This window comes from Heloderma suspectum, chromosome 4, assembly GCF_057233095.1.
Source record: "Heloderma suspectum isolate Gila_16-S chromosome 4, 16-S_ref, whole genome shotgun sequence".
NCBI lineage: Eukaryota > Metazoa > Chordata > Lepidosauria > Squamata > Helodermatidae > Heloderma > Heloderma suspectum.
Genome location: NC_139461.1, coordinates 66,872,970 through 66,897,667, shown reverse-complemented (window position 1 = coordinate 66,897,667; position 24,698 = coordinate 66,872,970). Strand labels below are relative to the sequence as shown.

The following is a 24,698-nucleotide window of genomic DNA, read 5'->3' as shown; positions in this document are numbered from 1 at the left end:
GCGGGTGGTGCTTCTTCAGGGACGACGATTGGGCTAGCCCTCAAAGCTTTAACCCAGCCGGATACGATCCGGTTAGTTATTGCTGGCGCCGTACGGTACCGCTATGTTTTGCACCGTGAGGCAAGTAGGGGAGATCCAGATCGGAAAACGACGCTGAAGAAAGGGACCCTCGGCGACTATTTTTAGCATTAAAAAAGCCCGTTGTTAGCGAAAACCAGATGAACCCATTCATACGTGGTTCGGCTTCAGTTGTAGTTTTAAAAATCCGCACATCTCTCAGGTAAAACTCTCCCTGGTCCTTAAGTCTTCCCATTTTCATGCATTACAATTTGCAGCTGAAAGCTCATATCTACTTGTGAATCTCTTCTGAAGTCTATGGGCTTGTGATCATACTCCTTATCTGCTTTTAATTCTTCCACCATCCTCTTGTGCATCAGCACCTGCCATAAAATGGGTGATGAAAATTTGTACCTCAGTAAAATTAACTCTGTGATAGCTTGTGCTTGATTAAACACCCTGTGTTTCCACCAGCAATTTACTCCAACCTGGCTGCGAGGCGAGGTCTCTGTGTTTCCATGTCGTGGCCATTCAGTGCCAGCCCCGCATTTTAACATGGAAAAGCCCGGTCTTTAAGGGCTGTGGAAACAGGAAAAGGAGAAGATGCGATTGGGGAAAAATCGCAACAAAGTTGCAAAGTGAAGCCTATAGCCTGGAAAACATCACCACCACCCCTCAATTTCTAAGATTAGTCAGTTGTCAGTTGGGTTTGCCATTTCTTCTAGCATGCAACTTGATTGGCTGGAAATATCCGTGTAAAAGTAAGAATGGTAACTAAGGAACTGACAAGTGTAATCCTATTTTTACTTAAATCCCATTGAGCCACAATTCCCTTGCTCAGATTTCACCAGACATTAACACAGTAGTGGCAAGCTGCTCTTTCTCCTATCCTTCCTCATCTACAGTACTGGATGATACTAAACTAGCTTGGTGTTATGGATATCTGAGATGATGTACTCTGAACACTCTAAAGCACTATGTTATGTATAATTTACACTTCTGGTATGCCTTCTGATTGTAGCAGTGTAGTCTGAAATGGATGAATTAATCCAGACTGAATGGGCATAGTGCACAGAAGGGAATAATCATGCTTTGATCCCTTCTGGTTGTATGATTGTGTGAGATGCTAGTCACCCTGCTCATTATCTGATCTGTATTGTAGAGGACTGTGTATGGTTCAGGAATTCAGCAGGTTTATGTCAATCCACACAGGAGTAGGTGCACTGATGAAAAAGTTGCACACATTCATGAGAACTTGTATCTTTTCACTAGCATACAAAGGCTTGATCATATCCAGTAGCTGCCCTCCAAGGGAATCATCAATATACAGGACCCATATACAAAAACCTTGAGGATAAGGGAAGTCCCTTGAGATTTGGTAGTACGTGCCATGCTTGACTACATAAAATTACAGCAATCACTGCCATCTCAATTTACTTTTGGGAGCTGATGAACAGAAAATGCTTTCACCCTACACTGAGTTAACTTGGGACTATCACCTTGTAACCCAAGGAACACGCAAGGCAAGGATGAGTCCACACACCAGAGACTTGCACGATTTGTTTATTGAGCCAAAAGCATCAGCTTTGCATTACCAGGGACTAGCTAAAAATAGGTGATTTACCTAGATACACTGAGGAAGAGAGCTGCAAACACCTGGCGAGCCACAATACATGGCTGGTGAGCTTTAGATTGGTGGATCACAAAATCATAATCTCTGCATTGCTGCTAGGCTTTATTTTGGTTTAATTTTTATATTGTAGTTTTAAACTTTTAAATTTTATGTTGTATTTTGTGATTTTAATAGTTGTGAACTGCCCAGAGAGCTATGGCTATTGGAGAAATATAAGAGCACAATGCTATGCATGCTTAGACAGAAAAAGTCCTACAGCTCCCAGCATGCTGAGAGTTGTAGGACTTTTTTCTGTCTAAGCATGCATAGCAATGCACCCTAGGTCATGCAGACCAGAACTAGTGTTCCATCACTCTAGAGCAAGTCGGATGAGAGGCACCCTAACTTTGCGCTCAAACTTGGAGTGAGGAAGAGATCACCCCCACAATTGCAATTTACTTCTGAGGTGCTCAGAAGGTTTCACATTTACAGTGTAGCTAAGCAAAGTTTTCTACCCTCTCACAAAACTACAGCAAAGAAGGCTGGGGCTTAAAGTACTGCTGAGATGGTCAGAGTGCTTCTGAAGCCCAGACCAAAAACAAGCTGCAGTCCTCCTGTCATACCTGAAGCTGGAAACTGAACTCATCCCTTAATTGTCTAGCTCAACTACAGGGACTATTCACAAGATTCTTCAGTTTCAAGTTGGAGGAGGGGAGGCTGAAGGGCAGAGTTTAGGAATGATCTCCACTCCCTCAGTTCCAAACTTGCTGCAGGGGAGAGCCGCAGAGGGCTATTCCTTATCTCACACAGTGCAGCATAAAGGGAGAGACAGGATCCTAGCAACTACAAATTTCAATTTGGCTACCACAGCTAGCCAAAATTTGTAGCCAGTGTATATGTGAACCCATACCATAGAAAGTACAATGGAAAGACTTCACAGTGCCCAGTTGAAGCAAAGATATTAAATGTTGCTTCACATACTGTGTCTCTCATTTTCAGATGCTGTTGATGTTGCTTTCAGGTGCATGTCTAACTGTTGACCTAAAGCCACAAGTGAACATTTTCCCCATGTTTAAATCTGAAATATTCACCTCCCACTTTGCAATATTTTGGAGATGTACATGTAAAGGTTGTGGCCTTTTCTCTGCTACAAGAATTAGTTCATACACTGATTGTTCAGAATTTATTTCACAGTAACAGAAAGGTTACAATTATCAACTACAAGAAGGCCTTTTCAACAACAGATTTCTTACCATAAACAGATAATATAAAATCAAGATGTTAACTTTGGATTTCTACAACTGAGGATAAAGGAAAGCCAAATTAAAGTAGTATTTTATAAAATATCCCGGCCTAAACATATGGCTTCATTAACATCCTACACATACATTCTTAAATTATATTTGAGAGTCAATAGCACCTATTTATAAAAAGATGCATTTTGCAGTTTAATGAAGTGCAATACACTTCATTAAGGCAAACATTGAATTAAAAGATCTAAAATACACGAAGTACATTACTCCTTCAGCAATTCACTGCATTGGACATTACACAATAGTTCAGGAAAAACCAAAAGCGGCACCCTATCAGGGCAAAATTCCAAATAAAGCCATCAGTTTTGCCTTCATTGTCACAGCAGTTGGGTTATGATAAACAACACAGTTAATACTGGTAAGTTGGCAATTAAGTATTTCACACAAATACTTCAATTAAAAGTAATCTAATACTGGATATCAGCATTTGATTTTTTGGCAAAATGTTAGATGTCAAATTCCATAGTAAACTTAACATGCTGTCTTATTGGGTACTACCATTTTGATTTCAGTAGTTTCACACAAATTCTTTAAATTGATAAGACAAATACATTATAGTAAATCAAAACCTATATTTGCACTTCTACTTTTTAAGAGAAATACATATCTAAGCAGTGACTATTCCATAAGAAACACTGTTTAGTAGAACATCTTCTGTTTAGAAAGCAGGGTTCTGAAAACTTGCAGACATTACCAGAAAGTGATTGAAAACTGTCAGACTGCTTTCTTCCAGGAGCACATATTTATATAGAAAACTATTCTCCAGTAAAAACAGGATAAACACTGAGAAAAATCACACTGGTTCCATATTCAAATCCCATGTTCACCAACTCCTGCAGAGTACTAGCAGAGGTCCCCAGTATTGAAATATCTCTGAGGGAAAGCTTTGACTATAGAAGCATTTGCTGCTTCTAAAGGCCAAGTTCTATTCAGCAGAATCAAGTGGTGTAGCTGTTCCTGAGCTGTTGCAAGCTACAAATGGGGAGGTTGCATCTTTCAATGCTCCATTCAACATCCCCTTCTGGGAAATCAGGATTTTAGGGAAATGGCTAAGTTGAAACCCCCTGCACATGTCCATGCAGGGAAGTTCTTAAAATATATGAAGGAACACTGAAACTTGCTTGCAACTTGAAGTGGTACAGTCCAGGAACAGCTTTGCTGCTCATTTCTGCTGGCATACAGATGACCCTCAGCCTGATAGGCTATAGAAGGCCCAACAAGGGTTAAGGAATGTGAGGCACAATGCAGGGCAAAATCACAAGATGGATAGGAGGAGATCAAACATCCTTGGGACACCATAACCTTAACTGCAGTTCTAATTAAATCCTTGTCTTGACTGCAGATGTAATAAAGTGACTGAGGTTAGATTGCATGTCTACGCTTGGAAAAATAAAATCATATGTATGAAGCAAACAGAAGAAACCCAACAATTTGAACATCAATAAGGGCGTAATCCTATGGTCGCTAGACAGCATCTAGACGGCCATAGGATTTTTTGTTTTCTGGGAACCAAGCTCGGAGCCAGCACTTCGAGGTCAGTTCCTAGAAACCTGAATCCCCACCCCCTCCCCCACTGCCTCATAGGCAGTTTGTCCCTGGCTCTGCACTCGTAAGAGCAGCAAGGAGTGGCCAAAAAGGGGGCATTCCTGGGGGGGGGGGCAAGCGCCACTATGACACTTCCTTTGTGCTGTCTGGCCTCCCCCCCACACACACACACGAACTCTTGAGGTGCCCTGGCTAGACAGCCAAAATTGGCTGTCTAGCCACAAATGCAGAGTGGCTGGAGCACGGAGGAGAAGATCCCCTCTGCACTCTGCCTGCCCTGCACTGGATAGTCAGCCGCCTCTGAGGTCAGAGGCGGCCGGCCGACTGTCCCCATAGGACTGCATCCTAAGAATGGTATGTACTAGTGATGAAATCCTAATGCAAAATGGTAGAACCATATAATGCTAAGGCAAGCAGCAAATAGTGGGGCCTGGAAGAGAGAACACATCCTATTTTTTTTTTTTTTTTTTACACATCTACAATCTCCACCATCACCAAATCCGTAATACTATTTTTAGAACAATTCTGAAGCTTATGCTACACACATTACTAAGGAAGCTTTTGAGTTTTATTTGTATATGTTTATGGCAGGTTGTAAGACAGAATATTTTCTTTTTCTCAAACATTACCAGAGCTTGTTATTTTGTATCGGGGGGGGGGGGGGAGATACATTTTTTTTGTTTTGACAAGAACTTCACATTTTATTAAGAATTTTAAAAGGAAAAGCCACCGTGTCATGCCAAGTGTGAAAGCATAAGTGACTCCAATTCCTTATTTCTGAATGCACTCCTCTTTTACATCAGTGGTTGTGCACTTATAGCACGACACCTGATTTCTCTGAAGCAAAAGAAAACAATTTAAGATGAATTGTTCATAAAATGTATTGTCTGATTTTAATTTCTCAGTTAAGAAATGTACCAGGCTATTCAGAAGAGCCTTAAATTTCACAACGTGTTAGGAATAGTAATGATGTGAATTTTCAATTTATTAAAAGTTTTATATAAAAACTTAGTGATGTCTATGTCACATTTCATCTGAATAAGGGCAGTTCAGTGGGAATATTCTGTCTAGAGATCAGATATTTCTTCCAAGATTTCAAAGTAGCCTAGCACTCACTTAGAAGATGAAATATTTCAAGTGTAGGAATAATTTGAAGACTGGACAAAAGTTTTTTCTTGCACATGCAATAATATTTGTTAAAGTTGACCCTTAAGAATACTTATTCTACCACTGCATGCTTATTGAGGTTTACATACTACATACTGTATGTACAATACATGAATGCCAATTCAGCAAGCAGTAATAAAACAGGTTGTGAACATAAAATGTTCTCATTTAAACAATTATTTAAAATAAAAGGTCATCAGTTCTCAATGGACAACTTTAAATTTGGAGCAATCTAGCATAGATGAGTATGCCTAATTATATTCCAACACGCCTTTCCTCTGCCTTACATCTACACCATGGCCAATGATTTGAAAAGAGCATAATTTCTCATGAAGTTAGCCACCTATTCTTTGCAATACAGATAACACTGTAGGCCCAGAGATGCTTTAGAAATGGCTGCATGAAAAGAAACAATCTAATACAGATGATGCTGGTGCATTTAACAGCAAGCTTCTCACAAAGTTTCAGTCAACTGGAGGTAGTTGCTTGTCAATAAACTGCTTCACATCCATCATTTCCTGTTAAAGAATAAAAACAATCATCCAGTTTAATTGATTAATACTGATAATGCAGGAATTAATATACAAGAATACAGCATATTGTTCAGCTCCTTACAATGCAAAGTAATTCTTTGGAAAATGTCATCCAATTCTCTTCCATCCAATCAATCTTAAAACATGAACTCTTATTTTACTGTGCTAAAACCAAAAGATTTTACATGCCATTGACTTGTCATTATGTCTTCAACTTGTTTGCACTAAGCCTGCAATCCACTTACCTGGGAGTTAGCCCTACAGAACTCTATGGGACTTATTTCTACACAGACATGTACAGGATTGCACTGTAAACAGTGCTAGCAGGCTCCATGCCAATAAAGTCGGAATTACATTCCAAAATAATGGCTATTTAGTTGATACAAAATTGAGTATACTTGAGATTTGATTTGATTCACTTATAAAAGGAAGTGGAAAACTATTTTAAGACTGACACACCACATGACGTCTGGAGATTTATCTTATTTAAGGAATGAAAAATGCTCAAATAGTTTTTACCAGTGCTTGGAAATTAAATTATATCCTAAAAACAGCTCCAAGAACTTACATATCGATGCCACCTGATGCATTAAACTGAACAGCAATAAATAATATTTCAGAAGACATCAATATTTTCCACTCTTATCCAATTAAAACACTCAACTCATTTTTGTTGTAAAATAGTTATTACCTCAATACATGAGCTATGCATCATGCCTGAATAAGTTTTGAAAGCTATGTTGCTAGGATTTAGCATAGTCTTTAGTGTCTCAGAAGTGACAGAACCAAACATTAGCGGGACTAAAGGATCACGGTCACCATGGCACTGGAGAATGGGAATGTCTTTGTTGACACAGTTGATGGCACCCTATCAAGAAATTACAGAAAGTCAAAATACAGGTGAAAAGCATGTTGTTCAGATTATTATTATTATTATTATTATTATTATTAATTATACTTTCATTTCAGCGTTGTTCTAAGCATGGCCACTTCCCTTTTCATCCGCACAATCATCCTATGAGGTAGGTTAAGCTGAGATTCAGTGGCTGGTCACTGCTATTTAAATAGAAAACAATTCCATCTAACTGTCTTAGCAGCTCCTGTCATCATACTTCACTGAACTAAATCAACTGGTAAAGCAAGCATCACAAGAGTTGCTAACTCAACATTCACATTACATTTCGAAGAACTTCATCTAAAAGTATATTTTAAGTGGGTTTTATTTTTAAAAAAACCATTCCCTAATAGCCTCATATGCTGAAAAAAGGATCATCTAACTTTAGTCCCTTTATTGCAAGGGTGGGGAACTACTTTGGTGGTGGTGGGGGAGATGCCTCCTACCCAGCCCTCTGCAGGCCAAATGACATCAGGGAGCGGGGCAAAGGAGAAAGAGCTGGCTCAGTTTCACCCCACCCAGGCATTCCCTAGCTGGGGAAAACCTGGGCAGAGCCAAATATTCCCCTTTGAGCCTGGCTGCGATGCACATGTGCTTTCCCCGGATTGAGAAAGTGCACATGTACCAAACCCTCCCAGCCAAAGCACTGGGTTGGAGGATCACTCCTCCATCCAGTGCCTCGGCTGGGAAAGCACCTAGAGCTCTGCTCAGCCTCCCAGTTGGGAGGGCAAGTAGCACATGCTATGGAGAATCCCCATCGGAGATAAAATGGGGATTTCCCTGCATGCCACTTGCCCTCCCAATTAGGAGGGGGCAGCAATGTGCAGGGGAATCTCTGCTTTATCTTTGTTCATGGATTGGAGATAACAGTGGAATTATTTTCCCTGCTTCTCTCCCAGCCTCCAGTAGCTTCCAGGGAGCAGAGCTTGGGGAATGTATTTAGCAGTGCACTAAGGTGGGGCCTGCAAAGAGAGCTCAAGCCTCTGTGGGCTGGATTAGGCTGGAGGTTCCCCTCCCTGCTTTATTGTATAAAGTATGCTCTTTTATCTGTGCTGTTCGGATAAGCAAAGGCCGTAAAGAAACATCCAGTTGGTATCCTAGTATCTTTTAAAAATAACGAAACACCTTGTTTGACTTCTTGGGTGCATGATATGCTGGTCATATTCTTCTGTATTCAGGCTCTGAGAAGGGGCATGGAAAAATGCATCAAACAGGAGGCTCTTTAACCTGCTGTAAGCAGCCTTTATACTAAAAAAGAAGTATTGGGATAATTCTGCTTCTCTGTCATGCATGTTGAATGAAAGGTATTTAAAGTATAAGTGAACTCAGTTATTTTATTTTGAATTTTAGGAAAGCAGTATACTACCTGTGGAAATGAGGTCCGCAGTGGAAGCCAACAGCTGAGTGCTACAACACCCCCTAACTTTTGATGTGTTGTGACAGCTGTGTACAGTGATAAAGCTCCTCCCTAATAAAACCAAAGGCAAAGGTCATTATTACAGTTTGAAACACACACTGATCAATTGCTCATTGCAATACACTTAATTCAAAATGCTGTCACTTCAACTACGCTCCTTTCCTAGTATTTACAAACTAGTCAAACAGCAATTATCTACTTTTATGTGACAGAAGCATAAATTGTTAGATCTTTACCTCAATCTTCCTCAAAATGAGAGGTGGTTTTCCTTCAGGTGGAATGTTCCACACACTAAGTCTCTTCAAGTGTGTGCCTCATTTGAGTCTCACTTCCCGACCCCTTCTGACAGTTGTAAAACATTTGCTTTCCAATGGGCACTTCTGCAATGACCTTGAAGCATATCAAGAGTCCATGTCAAACTACTCCCTTTCTTCAACTTGGCTGAGCATGAGTGAAGTGGTTGGCTCTGCGGACAGCTATATTTGATGTAGCACAGTTTAACATGCTATGCTATTGGGGATGTGTGAAGGGACAACTATTTGACTTTCTGAGCAACTAACATAGTTGTGAAACTATCCTATTGTAAAAGTTTTACTAAGAAGAGGATGAGCATCCTGCTTTATCTTATTCCTAGGAATGAAATTCCTAGTTTCATTGTGGCTGAGTTTGTCCTGCATCAAATTCCCATTTACAAAATCCTCACTTGCTTAAGCATACTAGCCTTATTGATATGATAGTCCAAGTGACTACTTCATCCCCTATGCCCCATGACAGACTATGTTTGGCTGAGAAGGATAAAGACATGTGGATGGTGTTCTGTGGTTGCTCCACAGATCCTGCAACTCCTGTGGCAGAGAGGTTTGCCAAGGTTTGCCAAGGCCACAGCATTTTCTAGAAACTATGCAGTATTTATTTTGGCTAGCACTGAGTTATCAATGCCAAGTACATATGGATTTTAGCATATTTTATTGGTTTGAAAATAGTAACTCATCCTGAGCTTTGGAGAAACATGAGAAATGGGTTTAAATATAAGAATAACAAATCCATAAAAACACCAGGAGACCCCTCGTGCTGCTACACGCCACATACTTATGAGCATGGGCATAAAAAAGTGTCAAGGAAAATAAGCTATGGTCTTTCTGAAAGTTAACACAAAGTGATAAATAGAGAAATTATTTGGATTTGAAGTTATAGGCTAGTAACAACAGAGTTGCCATATTGTAAAGATCATCTTCAACTTCTACAAAAATAGTGCTAGATGGAGAGAAGAATTCAGTTTTACCTGAGAAAATCCTCCCAAAATTATTCTGTTTGAGGGTATTCCATTCCTTACTTCTTGCTCTATAAGTGCTTTCACTGCAAAGGAAGTCTAGTTGTTAATGATGATCATAAGAAGCGAAGGACTGTCATGAGGCTATCACATAAAAAGTAACAGGATGTCATGAAGATACTATGAGGCTAATAGGTAGGCTCCCCCTCTATGAAGGGCTGGGATAAACACACCACCTATTTCTTCTTCCTGCCCTGAGGCTTTGGGAGCCTTCATCCACACTTATTCCCATGGCAACTTCTCTAGCCTTACCCACTCTCCCAGCCACTACTACTACAGTGCTAGACACACGCCTAGCAATCTCCCTAGAATGTGAAAATTCTAGGCCAGGATCTTGCTCCCAAATTCTGCAACTTCTCCAATTTCTCCAGCATAGGGAGGTCTTCTGCTAAGGGTTCCTTAGCTTCCTGCTAGAGGAAGCTAATGCAGATATCTGCTGCATTAGCTCCTCTGTCTGGCCACCAAGTCATTTCCTTACACAACAAGTTTTGTATTTCAGGATTTGAAACAGTAAACATTCATCCCATTATCTAGCAACTCACATGGCCAAACAGATTAAGTGAACCAAAGCTACTGAAATCAGAACCCTATCACTCAACAGGCATTATCAAACCTCACCTAAAAGATTGACTCAGGAGCAAGTAAAGCAGGCAAAAGTTTAAATACACAACGGAAAAAAGAGAGTTTCTGCTAACTCTTATAATACAGAGGATACAAATGATCCCACCTACACCAGGGTTATCGCCCTATCCTCACTAGTGTCAGCCATTTACCTTTGCTATTTCCCACTCCATCTGCTTGCCTATTGTCTGCAGCACAGATGGTGCAATGCAAATGAGAAATGGAGAACAGAGGAGTGAACTGCTGGAATGCACAGGTCTCTCATTCTGCTAAGAGGAGCCCAAGGAGTTTCAAAATTATCTAGGCAACATATGGTTGGTGTGCTGGTCAACTGATTTGTCAAATATTCCACAAAGCCAATACTTCCACTTCGTAGGCTGCAGGATACTTTTATAGCCTTTAACAGTTGCTGTTACTTTGGTGCATTTGATTTATTTTCATTTTTTTGTTTAAATTTCTGAACTACAGGCTGACCCTTGTGTTCCAGAATAAAATTGAGTCTTCCCCAATTGGGTGACCCCCAGATGAGTTGACTTCAACTCCCATCAGCCTCAGTCAGCATGGCTAATAGTCAGGAATGCTAGGAGTTGTAGTCTAATACATCTGGAGGGCACCAGGTTGAGGAAGTCTGATAAAAGCCAAAGAAAAGAATTGTTCAGTGAATTATTTAAATTTATGCAAATCTTACCCACTATTGTTAAGCTATACTAATTCATTGTAACTGTTTAAAAGAGAACTGTTGTGGAACATTGAAAACTAATTTGGATTTTTTTGTAATTAGTATGTAAGTATCAAACCTTTTGATAATTAAATGATGTTTTGTTGTTCTAATAAAGCTAGTGCTTTAAAAATACCTGTCCATTATTCGCCAATATTTGACTGGTCAACTGACCAAATTTTTTTGATTCATCAAATGCCCAACTTTAAGGCAACAGCAGAACAGAAACATTAGTACTCATAGTTTCCTCTGTAAAAGGAAAACCTATGGAAGAACATCAGCAAAAAATAATAGATTTATAGAATATGTAAACTATGCTGAGGAAACAGAACAACAAATTAAGGGCTAACCTGAAAAAGAATATGGCAATAAAAAAACCCAATGGCATTAAAGACTGATAAGAGGTGTGGAAGTGTTACTGACATTTACTCAGCTGCACTGAACTGAGGAGACGGGCGGGAACCCACTGGGACATGCACAGTAGGATGGTGGGGGAGGGTTACTGCCAAAAAATGTTTTTTTGCAGCTACAGAAGTTTCCTGAACAAAGGCTAGGCGCAGGCACAGAGCCCCTATGTGTGATGCACGGAGACCACGAAGAATAAAGACTGATGAGAGGTGTGAAAGTGTTACTAACATTTACTCAGCTGCACTGCAGAAAATATGACATTTCAGCAAGACTCAATGGAGAGTTGCCACACAAAGTTACATTTAAACTGGTGAATAACAGTTGGAAGAAGGCATAGGACGTTACTTGTAATAACCCTGTCAATAGCAAAAGTGTCCAGACTACAATGCCAAACACTGAGGAAACTCATTCCATTGAGACTGCAGTCATTATGTTCTGCAGACAGAGTAGGGAGGTGCATAATTAGCCTCAGAGTAAGGCAATCTCATCCTATAATTTATCAATAATCAAAAACGCTCGAACTAGAATACAATTTTGATTAGAACAACACAATTTAGTCTCCACCAAACATTGACTCAAGACATCAGTAGAATAATCCTGTTCTTTTACATTAAAAAATATCAGGCAAGTTATCACCATACGTAGCTTTCTTTCAAATAGCACTGTCTAGGAGTAAAGATTTGCAATAATACATTCATAGTCTCCAGAATGAGAACATCACTTGCACAAAGACTCCTTTAATAAATACTGAAACTGGAAGTTGCTGACTGAAACCAAATCAAGCACTTAAAGTTAAAAGGCTAATGAAGAAAATGAACTAGTTATAGAAAATGTTGTCCTCAAAGCCAGCAGCTAGTGTCCATGCATTACAGTAATGGCTTCAGTGCCACTGGGGTTTCTCCACAGGGCTTACATTTTTTGTTTTGTTTCCTACCTTACTACTTCCACCTTTTTGCAGCACAACTGCACAAGTTGTTTTTAACACCCCAGGGAGCTTCAAAATCTTGAGTCTTGGTAGGAACTTAAGTAACTGTAGCACATGCTCATTCACTGCTCACAGAATGCATATTGTACACATGTCACAAATACTAAGATGCCTGCGTGTAGGCAATGACTTTGTTTGTCTTTTCATGCATGATGGAATTTAGGCAGTATAGGTGGAACCTGCGACAAAGTGTTGCAGTGTAGCCTCACCGTTTAACGGGAGCACTCCTGTTCAGGGTGCCATTAAACCACCATGCCCTCCTCCACCATACTAGAAGCTATAAGGGTCTCAAGCAGGCCAATTCACTCTCTCTCTCCACCACATCCCCACCAACCCCAGTCTTCCATTTTCCTTTTCTAATTGACACTTAATGTTTTGTAACTTTTGGAGGTCACTGGATATGTTCAGTCCTCATTTGGCTTTTATAAAAAAGTTTTTTTCTCCCTTTGGTTTTGTTGTTGTTTTGATTATTAATGTTTTGTACTTCTGCATACCCCGGGGGTTCAGCCAACCATATGGATAGCTCCTTTTTGTTTCTCAATAGCCAATCCTGTCATCACTCAACCACCTGAGATTGCTATTTTTTAGGCAGAATTGACAGTTAAACTCTGGTAACACAGGTGCCTGTGAGTTCATTAAAATGTGGTATGATAGACTTCTCACTTGCTTTACCCTGAAGCAATCTGTAGTCTAAATGCCTATAAGAAAAGCACAAACCATCTCTATTTATGGAGGTATAGCGGCATAGTTATACAACAATATATATAGGTATATATGGAGGTATATAGAACACCCTGGATTCCAAACTGAAATTTGGGACTATTTTATTTCTAGTGACAGGCACACACACATTGAGACTATAAAGCAACACATCATATAATTCATCTCTCAAATCTTAGTACTGAAACTATAATTGCCATTTCTACTAATTCTATGCAGAATGTCAATTTACTAAAAGATCATTGTTCTACAATAGGAATGCAAATTACAGATAATTTCACAGAATATGAACTAATATTGCAATTACAACTCAGGCTGAAAATTGGTCAAATCCCAAGCAATTATCCATCTCTATTTCACCAAACACGTAAAATAACATACCATTCTCTGATGCTTGCTTGATCCCAGCTTCATCTTCCTGTGAATCTGGAGCTAGTCCAATAATATCAAACCTTAAATCAAACAATTACTATGCTGTATTAGTCAGGTCTCTACACAATGGCAACATTCAGAACACGTGTTAAATAAAGCATATAGGTTCAATCCTGTATCAAGCAGAGACTGAGAATTATGAAGCTGTGCAATCTATGAAATCTGCACATATAAACAGAAGACCACGCAGAGAAAAATACATTTTGAGGTCTCTAAGCATACACTTCATAGCATAAGGAACTGCGTATACCCAGATACACCAATCCCAGTACAACAGTGTATAGCTGGACCTACAGACTCATACACTTCATAGCATAAGAAACTGCGTATTCCCAGATACACCAATCCCAGTACAACAGTGTATAGCTGGACCTACAGACTCATACACTTCATAGCATAAGGAACTGCGTATTCCCAGATACACCAATCCCAGTACAACAGTGTATAGCTGGACCTACAGACTCATGTAAATGCATTTCACTGAAAGATGTTTGAAGCTTTGTCTTGTTCCCATTATTATAGCACATACAAGAAATGGTGAGACAAAAATTAATCCAAGGCACAGAACAGGATACCTTTTTACTGTAATACATGAAGGGATATACTGGTGTAACACTGGTGATAAAGCCTCTGGCACTGACTGATCGTGCCTTAGAATCTCTACAAATATTCTAAGTGCTGGAAGATGATAGGTTACATGGGAACATGAGAGACTGCCTCTTCCAAGGGAAGCAAGTTAGCAGTTGGAAAGGAATTAAAACCTCACATGGGGTACAGAAAGAACAGAAGCTGTGTTAGCCTGACAGGCAATCTGAGAGAGAAGTACTAGGAGACTAGGGAGCAAGAAACTTAAAAGTTACATGGCAGAGTCAATGGTGGACTGAGATACAGGCACCTGAGGGGAAAGTTGCCTGAAGAAGACAGAAGATAGTTGAGGAAAGACCAATGAGATGAGGGACTCAAGGATCAGAAGCTGTATGTTTTTCACAGGAAGGGATTGTCGGGGAGAAACAATAGTGTTGGGCAGCAAAGGCTGCGTTGTAGCTGAGATCTAGGAAAGCTAACACAGGAGCAACATGGGAGCAGGGAGCAGTCGATGGATGGATGCTGAAGAAAGGAAGTGGCAAGCAAGAGAAGGGGCTAGTTCACACACAGCTTAGTTGCTAATTTATCTGGCAGGGCTCCTGTTCTTTTAAGCACTTCACGAATCACTGTAATGTAACAGATATGGCTTTTTCTACCACTCTATGAAAGAGAAACTGCAGCTATACATTCTTGTGTGCCATGCAGCTTTTAGAAGTAACCCAATATAGTCAACTCTACAGGGCTTATGAACATGAGAAGCTGCAAACAGGTTATCATATTTTTTCTTGGCTTGCTCCTGTGCCTCTAACAGCAGCTTCACGCTAGGTAATTAAGTAAAGCTTCTCTTAGCTGGTAGACAGAGTAATTGGAAAAGTTTCCCTTAATTTCTTTATGTCACTTGCTGTTAAGGGCATGGGAACAAGGCCAGAAAGAGAGGTGGTAACCCTACAAGCAAAGGAGCCAGAGGACTCTGGAACAGAGAGAAAAAGGTACATAAAGTAAAGGAGGTTCTTGTGTCTTTAAGGTATGTTCAGAAGGCAAAATTTTGATTTGAACTAAACAGCAAGATCTGTTATGGAGGGAAGTGAGCAAAGCAAACCCTGGGCAAGTACCTCCATCCAGACTCCCTGTGTGTGACATGAAAGACCAGCATAGTGGACAGCACTATGTCCTCTTTGCCTTCTTCCATTCATCTGTGGCAAAAGCTCCACCCTCTGAGAGGAACAGGTGTCACTACTGCTCAGGAAGACTGGCAAGACAAGGCCCAGCCTCTTCTTCTTTATGAGTTACAGTCCACAAATAGGCCACAATTGTTGTCACCTTCCAGCCATTACTCTGAAATCACTATGCTATGTGAAATTAAGCCAACTACATAAGTGAATTCAAGTTGCAATATTTATAGTGTTCATAAACATCCATCATTTTTACCATGTAGTGGTGAGTCTCCTCCCTCTCCCTATTTCCCTCAATATAAAGATATAATGTCTTTATATTTAGAAATAAATACCATGATCAGGAATAAAGAAGGCAATAAACCTAGAGAACTACACAATATTATTTCCAATCCATTACTTACCAAGAAGGCATAGCCATATTCATGTTTAAAGAAACTGGCATAACTGGCCTGGAAAATGTAGGAAGAAAAGTTTCATCAAAATTTAGAATATTTCAAATAACTCTGTATTTTGGCAAATACTTTAAAAAACATCTACATTTGCAATATGTAATTAATCCTACCACTAGCTCCTTACAAGACCATGATTCTCATAACAGGCAGACCTCCTTGAAGAGAAACTGGGTTGTAGGCAAAGACAGCAGAGGCGTCTTGCTCCTGTCCAAATGCTTGCCATGTCTTAACTGCCAAAGTGATACAGTGAGCATCCCAATTAGCGTAATGTGAGCCATATGTACTTCTACACCTGTGTTCACTGAGGCACTGAGCACCAATAAATCTCCTAAGTTTTCACAAGTTTTGTTTTCCTGCGTTCCTTCCATCATGGAATGTACAACATGCCATGGACCTATTCTTTTCCTACTTTTAAATCTGCCAGTCCCTAAATGAGACTAATGCTGAGCATTTAAACCAAGACCGGGGGTGGGGGGTGGGGTGGGGAGTATAATCTTGGTTGGCTTACTGAGAGAAGGCATGTTAATACATAGTTTAGGATTCATCATAAGGACTGTGTGCTTGGGACCCAACTTTTAGCCCCACCCCTTGCACTGAAGTCACACTCTACTCCTTGTATTACAGTCCTCCCAAGAGATACTGCCCTCGTGGTCCCATGACACCATTTAGGATTGTGTAACTCAGGTTCCCTGTGCAGTTGGGTCTTAGGATTGCCAAGTGAATAGAAAACAATTGGCCTGATTGGGGTTTCTTTTAGCTTTCAGACAGTTTTTCACTGGGTTCTGCCCTTGGATCAACTCTGAGTTCCACACCTTGATCCAAAGGGTTCCATCTCCAGGTCTAGATACATAATTGTTTCATTTCAAGAGTTAGAACCTTAGTCCCCTTGCTACTAGGAAGCTAGGTGACATAAACACTGAACCAACAGGATCACAAAGTTCCTCTTGATACACTGTCAGTCCAACAAGAAAGGTTGGGGGCAACAGAGAGAAGCCTCTAGTAATGGTGGAGGCCAAATCTCTTTCAGAAGGAAATGTCTGGATCCCTGCATTGCTACCTTGTTTTGAGTTCAGATGTTTGAATGAGATACCACTGGCTTTTTCACAATCCATAGCATAGGGTTCTTGGCAAGTACTGAATTCTGCATGCATTCTGGTTACTGCGGCAGCATCCCTTGGATGCACACACTCCAGTCCCACAAGTAGGTTTCTGTAACCATTTATTCATCTCAACATGCCAGGAATTCTAGGTGCTTGTACCTAACGACTTGAAAAGTTTTGTCCTGCCATCTTGTCTGTCTCAATGCACATGTGATGGAAGGGAACACAGTTCAGAGGTATAACTGACAAGTGAAAGGAACTCATACTGGTGTTCCATGAGGCACACTCAAATTGCTACTTGCTTGTAAAAAAACAAACCTGCTGCTCACCACTTCGAAACAAGCAAGTGGTTGGCACTTGAACCCCCTCCCCTACAAGCTTGAAGCAAGTGATCATGCTAATGAGACTGCATGTGCCTTTAAATTGTTTGAACTTGTTTGAAATGATGGAATATGCTTAACTACAGACATGAATACCTAACTTTAAGAGCCACCATGTGAAAAAAAAGAGATTCTTTTACTAAACCTCTGTCTGTAATCTAATCTTGAAAAGTAGGGGAAAAGACCAACCAAAACGAGTTAACATACTTACGCATGTGGACAAATGTACTTTACATGTGAGCTTTTGATACCAGCAAATGCTTCTGCCCACCCATGCCTATTGGAACATACAAAACAAAGTGTCATTCAAAGTCCTCCAACACTACTAATGACCAGAAGTTTCTAATTCTCTTTGCTTTCTCATAAAACCCAGGGCAGCATGGAGAGAATAGAAACATTAGCAATCCCAGAGTTTATTAATGCGAAGTTTGTAAAATTTAATTTAGCAAAACTATTCCTAACTTAGGTAACAGATAAATTCAACACGCGAGGGAACTGCATTAAGATAAACATTTTGATTAAGGAAACAGAACAATGTTCTTCCAAGGAGTAGAAGGCACGTAGTACCCTAACATATAGTGTTTTAATAGGGGTCATTCTATGATTAGTAAGCTGGTCAACCAAGTGTCCAAATGCAGATCTAAATATTAATTTCAAAATGGAAGGTTTGATATTCAGTATGCCAGCAGAGCCGTAACATTTCTAGAAACATTAAAACCATGGAGAACCCCCTCTGGGGGTGGCAGGCGTCCCCAGGGGGAAAAAACAATTCGGGGGGAAATCAAAATATATACAATATTTTTTGTATATATTTTGTACATAATACAAGACTGCAATCTTATAGCTTGCCAGCTGGGCAATGGGCTGTCGTACATTGCAAAAGTGCAGCTCTGGTAGTTCACTAGTGATGGGAGTAAAAAGGGGTGCTTTGGAGGTCCATCAGGGGAGGTCATGGATCCACAGGACCCAAAGCCCCCTGATTTCCCTGACATGGTCTCAACGAGGAAGAAAAACCCACCCATACCTTCCACCTGGCCAGCATGAGCTGGTAAGGCTTAGGAAGTTTCGGTTCCTAAACCTCCTCAATAGGATTGCTCTGTTATTTTCTTACCAAACCTAACATTTTTCTGCTTTAAACACAAAAGGCATAATGTATAACTTAGCTGTACATTATAAAATTATAGTACTTGGCATATTTATGAAATTTACAGAGCATTCCATAAATGTTTATTCAGAAGTACGAAGTACTGTATTTAGTGGAGCTTAATCCTAGGTAAGCATGCACAGGATTGTAGCCTCAAAAGTATAACCAAAATTGTAAATATACCCAATACTAGAGAAAGAGAGAAAGAGCACTGCAAACTGCTGAAATCATTGAACACTTATATAATGTATCATCATCATACACACACTATGACCTATTAATTGTGGACAAATTAGTCACCTTTAAACAATACACATATCCTTGAAAATGCTAGCATCATAAATCTAATAACACTGTAGATTATCTTATATTAAAATATGAATATTACTCATTTTGAGAAAGTAAAACCTTGTCTCAAAAGGCATTTCACTCATTCCAACTGAGAACATACTTCATAGGAGCTTTCTTCAGTGTTCCCCAAAAGTTCCAGTTTTCTCCATCAGAAAACAACAAGAAAATAGCACTTAAAATTAGGAAAGATGGTTTTCCCCTGAAATTTTTCCTTTTCCCCCCTGGGCCTTCACATATTTAGGGTAACTCAAACCACACTAAGGTTTCAATCCTGAGCAGCCTTACTCAGGAGTAAGCCCCACTGAACACGGCAGGACACACAGCAACTATAAGATATCACTTCTGGCTTATTTCCAACCACTCCTAACTTAAATCAAGTGTCAATGTGCACATAACTTAAAAAAAAAAATCATCAATGGGACTATGCCCACATTTCAAGCAGTTTTATCAACTGAACCCTTGAAAATTAAATCGCAAAGCATGCATGCATGCATGCCTATCTATCTAGATATATTCTTTCCCATAATTAGTTTCTCCAGTCAATAGCTCAGATAGAGATTTAGGGCACAATGATATGGAGACAGTCAGCAGCCTCCAAAGGTGGAGGCTGCTGAATATCCAATGCAGGGCAGCCGGAGCATGGAGGCAATCCTCGCCTCTGTGCTCCAGCCACCCTACATTTTCACTCGACGGGCAGACCATCCCCTTTTCCCCATCTCCCCGCACCATTTCTGAGCACAGGAATGTAGCCAGAACTGCACTGGTTCTGAGGGGGAGGGGGGAGGGAGCACGGTTTTTGGGCTCCGAGGTCAGACCCCTGTTTCTGACCTCAGATCCCAGAAACTGAACTATATCGCCCCAGACATTGTCTAGGGGGCATACGATTGCCTTCTTAGTTAAGGTTTTTTTTAAGTGTCTGAGCTGTAGACACTACAGGATGAGGTGCAAACTCTACATCTAATATAGCATCTAGCACAGAACAGCCTCCAGATGCAGAATAGCCTCCAAACAATGACGCTACTGTAATTATTCCTTGCAAGTCAAATAGGAAAATGCATTTTCAAAGGGTGAGATTGCATATCAGGATTTTACTTACCCAGTATCTCCTAATCCATGAAGAAATATGACCTAGAAGTTAATAGGACACAAGTTAGACAATTACATAAAAAGCTTACATAGTACAAAGCCATCTTCTGTGAGCCTGTATCTAACTCTTCAGCAGTAGCCTTTGTTTTTGAACACCCACATAAATCCCAACTCCAAACAACAGACCAAGCTAAAGGCAGCTCACGTGATCAGGATTGAAGATATCAGGGCCAGCAGAAGGGCATAATTAGTACTCTCGTACAAGTACTAGAACCCATCTATAGCTCTGCCACCAATATTAATACATCAGGAACTGTACCCTTCTGTGACGCACAGGGGTACTTATAGCTGATTCACAGAATTATTATTATTATTATTATTTTCATTTCTATACCACCCAATAGCTGAAGCTCTCTGCATGGTTCACAACAATTCTCAAAAATTACAAATCACATTATACAAATATTACATAATAAAACATCTAAAAATGTTAACGTACAAAATTTAAAACTTAGGGCGCAATCCTATCAAGATAGGTGGCCGCCTCCAAACCTGGAGGCGACCACCTATCCAAAGCAGGGCAGGAGAAGCATGGAGGGGATCGTTCCCTCCGCGCTTCTCCTGCCCTGCTTTTTTGGCTAGACAGCCGATTGCGGCTGTCTAGTTGCAGGAGCATGGAGCAGGGAAGGAGGCTGCTGTACAACACACAGGATGTGTCATACACGTAGCTATGACCTCCCCACAATGCCCCCAGCCATGCCCCTTTCCAGCCGCTCTGCACTCCTCTTGCGAGTGCAGAGGACCAGGCTGTTCCGTGCTGCCTCCGAGGCAGCGCAGAAGTGAGGGAAGGTTGGTTCTCCAGGAAATGACCTCAGCATGTGGGCTCTGAGGTCAGTTCCTGGAAAATGGCATATCCTACGTCCACCTAGCTGCTGTCTGGATGCCATAGGATTGCTCCCTTAAGCAACTAGAAACTACTTCAATAAACTATTTCAATAATAGACCTGTTCAAGACAGCTGACATAAATACCCCATCATATGTCATTGAATACCTGGGAGGAGAGGGCAGTCTTAACCTAGAGCCAACAAGATGATAGTGTTGGCGCCAGGCAGGCTTCAGTGGGGAGCTCATTCCAGAGTCCATAAATAGGGATTTGGACAAAAATATGCAAGGTAGATTGATAGTTATTTTATACATCTGCTGTTAATCATCACTTTTTAAAAGGATTCCATGTTTCATCTTAATGTTAGCATTCAGATTCTCACACTGATTTCATTCATTTTGTATTTCAATATTGTCATTGTCTTCTTCAGGTGCCATCTCCTATTGCAGGCTAGCTATCATTACAGCTATTTTTGTTTCTGACACCATTGCTCTGAATAGTTATATAGAAGTACAGCTGAACCATTCCCTCAGATTCTTTAACCATGATGTTCATCTACTTCCTATTGAACTTTCTCCTTCCATTTTCCCTTGTATAACGATTTGGAGTATGGTATATTTTTCGCCTCAGATTATATGACCAATGTATTGTAACTTTCTTCTTTTAATGGGCTTTACCAATTCTGTTTGTTTATTTACTCTGTATAGTACATTCTCATGAGTTACACGATCAATCCACAGTATTTTCAGCATGTGTTGGTATATCCATATTTCAAATGGTTCGATTTTCCTCAGCTTGTTGTTCTTTTTAAGTGTCCAAACCTCCACTCCATAAAATAATATTGAGAACACATAGCATCAATTTTTAAAACTACTTTTTGTCTGATATTTGCAGTTTCCCCTAGTGAAGACACTTGTTGAAATGTGTTGGGTAATTCAACTGTAAAAAGAACATTCTCCTTTGACACCTGCTTGACATTAGCATCTTTTTTGGGGTGCTGCCGTTCCGTCTTTTCCTTTGAAGCTATCATTTAGATGTCACATTCAAAACTGCCTTTGCATGCCACTGCTCCATACAATGAGCGTCTTCCTGAGTATGTATAGGCTCAAGATGTAGGTCAGGGTGGACAACTTCCAGGGATCCAGGGGCCAATTCCACACACACACCTCGCTGGAACCCAGTGGGGGCCACAAGCCTGCTGTCAAATTTGTTGACAAAAGTCAATAGCACAGCAACAGAAAAGGTCCAATTTTTCTTTAAAACCAATATTTTTTGTTGCCGCAAGATGACAAAACATAGCTTTTCTGAAAAACAAGGGGAAATCAGCCCTTTTTTGTCATAAATTTGGCAGCAGGGGGGGCAGGGAGGTCTACATAGGTCTTATAGGATGTATTTTACCCTGCCCTCCCAAATGTGTGACTTAATTGTTTAAGTGTTCCTTTCGTAAGGACGAGCACATAGACATCAAAGGTCTAGGGCCACTGTTGTTGTTGTTCAGTCATGTCCGACTCTTCGTGACCCCATGGACCATAGCACGAAAAGGCCTTCCTGTCCTCCGCTCTCTCCCGGAGTGTGCTCAAGTTCATATTCATTGCATCGGTGATGCTATCTAGCCATATCATCCTCTGCCGGCCCCTTCTCCTTTTGCCTTCAATCTTTCCCAGCATCAGGGTCTTTTCCAGTGACTTTTCTCTTCACATTAGGTGGCCAAAATAGTTGAGCTTCAGTATCTGTCCTTCCAATGAGCACTCAGGGTTGATTTCCTTTAGGATGGACTGATTTGACCTCCTTGCAGTCCAGGGGACTCGTAAGAGTCTTCTCCAGCACCACAGTTGGAAAGCATCAATTCTTCAGCGCTCAGCCTTCCTTATAGTCCAGCTCTCACAGCCATACATTACTACTGGGAAAACCATTAGACGGACCTTTGTTGGCAAGGTGATGTGTCTGCTTCTTACTAAGCTGTCTAGGTTTGCCATAGCTTTCCTCCCAAGGAGCAAGCGTCTTTTAATTTCATGGCTACAGTCACCGTCGGCGGTGATCTTGGAGCCCAAGAAAATAAAATCTGTCACTGCTTCCATTTCTTCCCCTTCTATATGCCAGGAAGTGATGGGGCCAGATGCCATGATCTTGGTTTTTTTTAATGTTGGCCCAGCCGCTTCACCCTTTCTGGCGCTACTTGGAAATTCCCTCTGCTCTTCCCCAGTAGTATATTGGACACCTTCCGACCTGAGGGGCTCTTCTTCCGGCGTCATCTCTTTTAGCCTTGTGATACGTTCCATGGGGTTTTCTTGGCAAGAATACTGGAGTGGATTGCCATTTCTTTCTCCAGTGAACCACATATTTTCTGAACTCTCCGCCATGACCTGTCCGTCTTGGGTGGCCCTGCACGGCATAGCTTATGGCTTCACTGAGTTACGCAAGCCCCTTCGCCACAACAAGGCAGTGATCCATGACCAACCTAATAAATTACTTGTTTGCATTGCTCATTCAGGTATTTAAAAATACCTGAAAGATATTCTGCAGCAAGAGTATCCCACTAATCACCTTCATTACTCAACTTTTAAAATTTTACCAATTAAGCAGATAAAGATCTTAATACTGTTTATTTGTGACACTCCTGCATGGTAACTGACACAAAAATAACTCCATTAACTCCAAGTCACACTTTTGGTTATTTTGATGCACGTGTTCACATTCAGACACTTTTGAAAGAAACTGAGAAGGTGGTGAAAGATTTTGTTGCAATCAAATCTTTCCACTAATGAGAACATGAACATATGCTAGTTCTTCAAAGCCCTTTCAACAATTTATCTGACTCCCCTGACATTCAGTGCTATTTTGTTTCCACTTAAACACCACCTGCCCCCCCCCAGCATTTGACACCAAGCCAGTGAAATGAATGCTATTTTTATTTCTTCACACAAATGTTACTATCCAGCTCTTGCACATGAATTAGGATACCACAATCCGAAGCAAGAAAACCATCCAAGCCGCTGTGTGGTCCTAATTAGCTCTTTAATTGCACTTCCAGCCCAAACAAGGGACAAACATCCCACTGGAACACAACCTTTGTGCGGCGCAATTCTAAATGGAAGCACTGGTGAAACTGGATTTTAAGCTTTGCCTGATTTTTTGAAGAGAGGGGGAAAGAGCCCCGGGCTGAAACATCCATGCTACACCTCTCTTGCATACTAAAGTTATTTGTTACAGATTTAAAGGTAAAACCCAGCCGGCCAGAGGAAAACCCAAGCCTTTATCTCGAAGGGGGACGGGAGAGGCGGCACAAGGGCATTACGCCCACCGAGACACAGCAGAGAAGGGCGCCGCGCCAGAGGCCTCCAGGGCCAAGCCAGTGACAGGGGCAGGTGGCGTAGCCTTTCCCCAGCCGGCCTAGGAAAAGGGGGCTTACAGCATTGCTCTTCGCAAGCACTTTTATTCAGAAATAAACCCGCGGAGTTCCGTGGGCTTTACTCCCAAGGAGGCGCGCCCGGGCGTGCTGCCCCAAGACTGCCCCCACCGCGCCATCCATCCCGCCCCGCACGGCCAGCTGTCCCGCCGCAAGGTAAGAACCGTCAGGCGCTGCTCTCCATCCACGCTCCCTTTACTCACCGCGGCGGTGGCCTTCCTGGCAGCCGGGACGATGGCTGGGAGCGGAGCGGACATGTTGTTGCCGCACATACACCGAATTCTCCTCCCGCAGCGGCCAGCGAAAAACTGACAGGCAGGGAGGGAGGGCGGGGAAACGGGCGTGGCGGGAAACGGATTGGAAGGAGGCAAGTGGGGCGGAA

General features: G+C 41.2%; 1 protein-coding gene across 1 annotated transcript; it reads right to left on the bottom strand.

Moving 5' to 3' along the window:
* Positions 1 to 2,838: 2,838 nt before the first annotated feature.
* Positions 2,839 to 24,605, bottom strand: LYPLA1 (lysophospholipase 1). The gene is made up of 9 exons (XM_084849561.1): positions 24,520 to 24,605; positions 20,037 to 20,068; positions 17,657 to 17,722; positions 15,915 to 15,962; positions 13,703 to 13,773; positions 9,822 to 9,895; positions 8,489 to 8,590; positions 6,919 to 7,095; positions 2,839 to 6,212 (listed from the first exon to the last, which is right to left on the bottom strand). Exons 1-9 carry the CDS (start codon positions 24,586 to 24,588, stop codon positions 6,159 to 6,161), a joined length of 693 nt encoding a protein of 230 aa, XP_084705687.1. The 5' UTR covers positions 24,589 to 24,605; the 3' UTR covers positions 2,839 to 6,158.
* Between the last annotated feature and the right edge of the window lie 93 nt (positions 24,606 to 24,698).

Coding starts and splice junctions, on each gene's coding strand:
- LYPLA1 (XM_084849561.1), bottom strand. CDS start 24,588: ATGTGCGGCAACAACATGTCCGCTCCGCTCCCAGCCATCGTCCCGGCT. Junction 17,723..20,036: donor CATGGATTAGGAGATACTGG/GTAAGTAAAATC, acceptor ATGTTCCAATAG/GCATGGGTGGGCAGAAGCAT. Junction 7,096..8,488: donor TGCGGACCTCATTTCCACAG/GTAGTATACTGC, acceptor ATTTCTTGATAG/GGTGCCATCAACTGTGTCAA.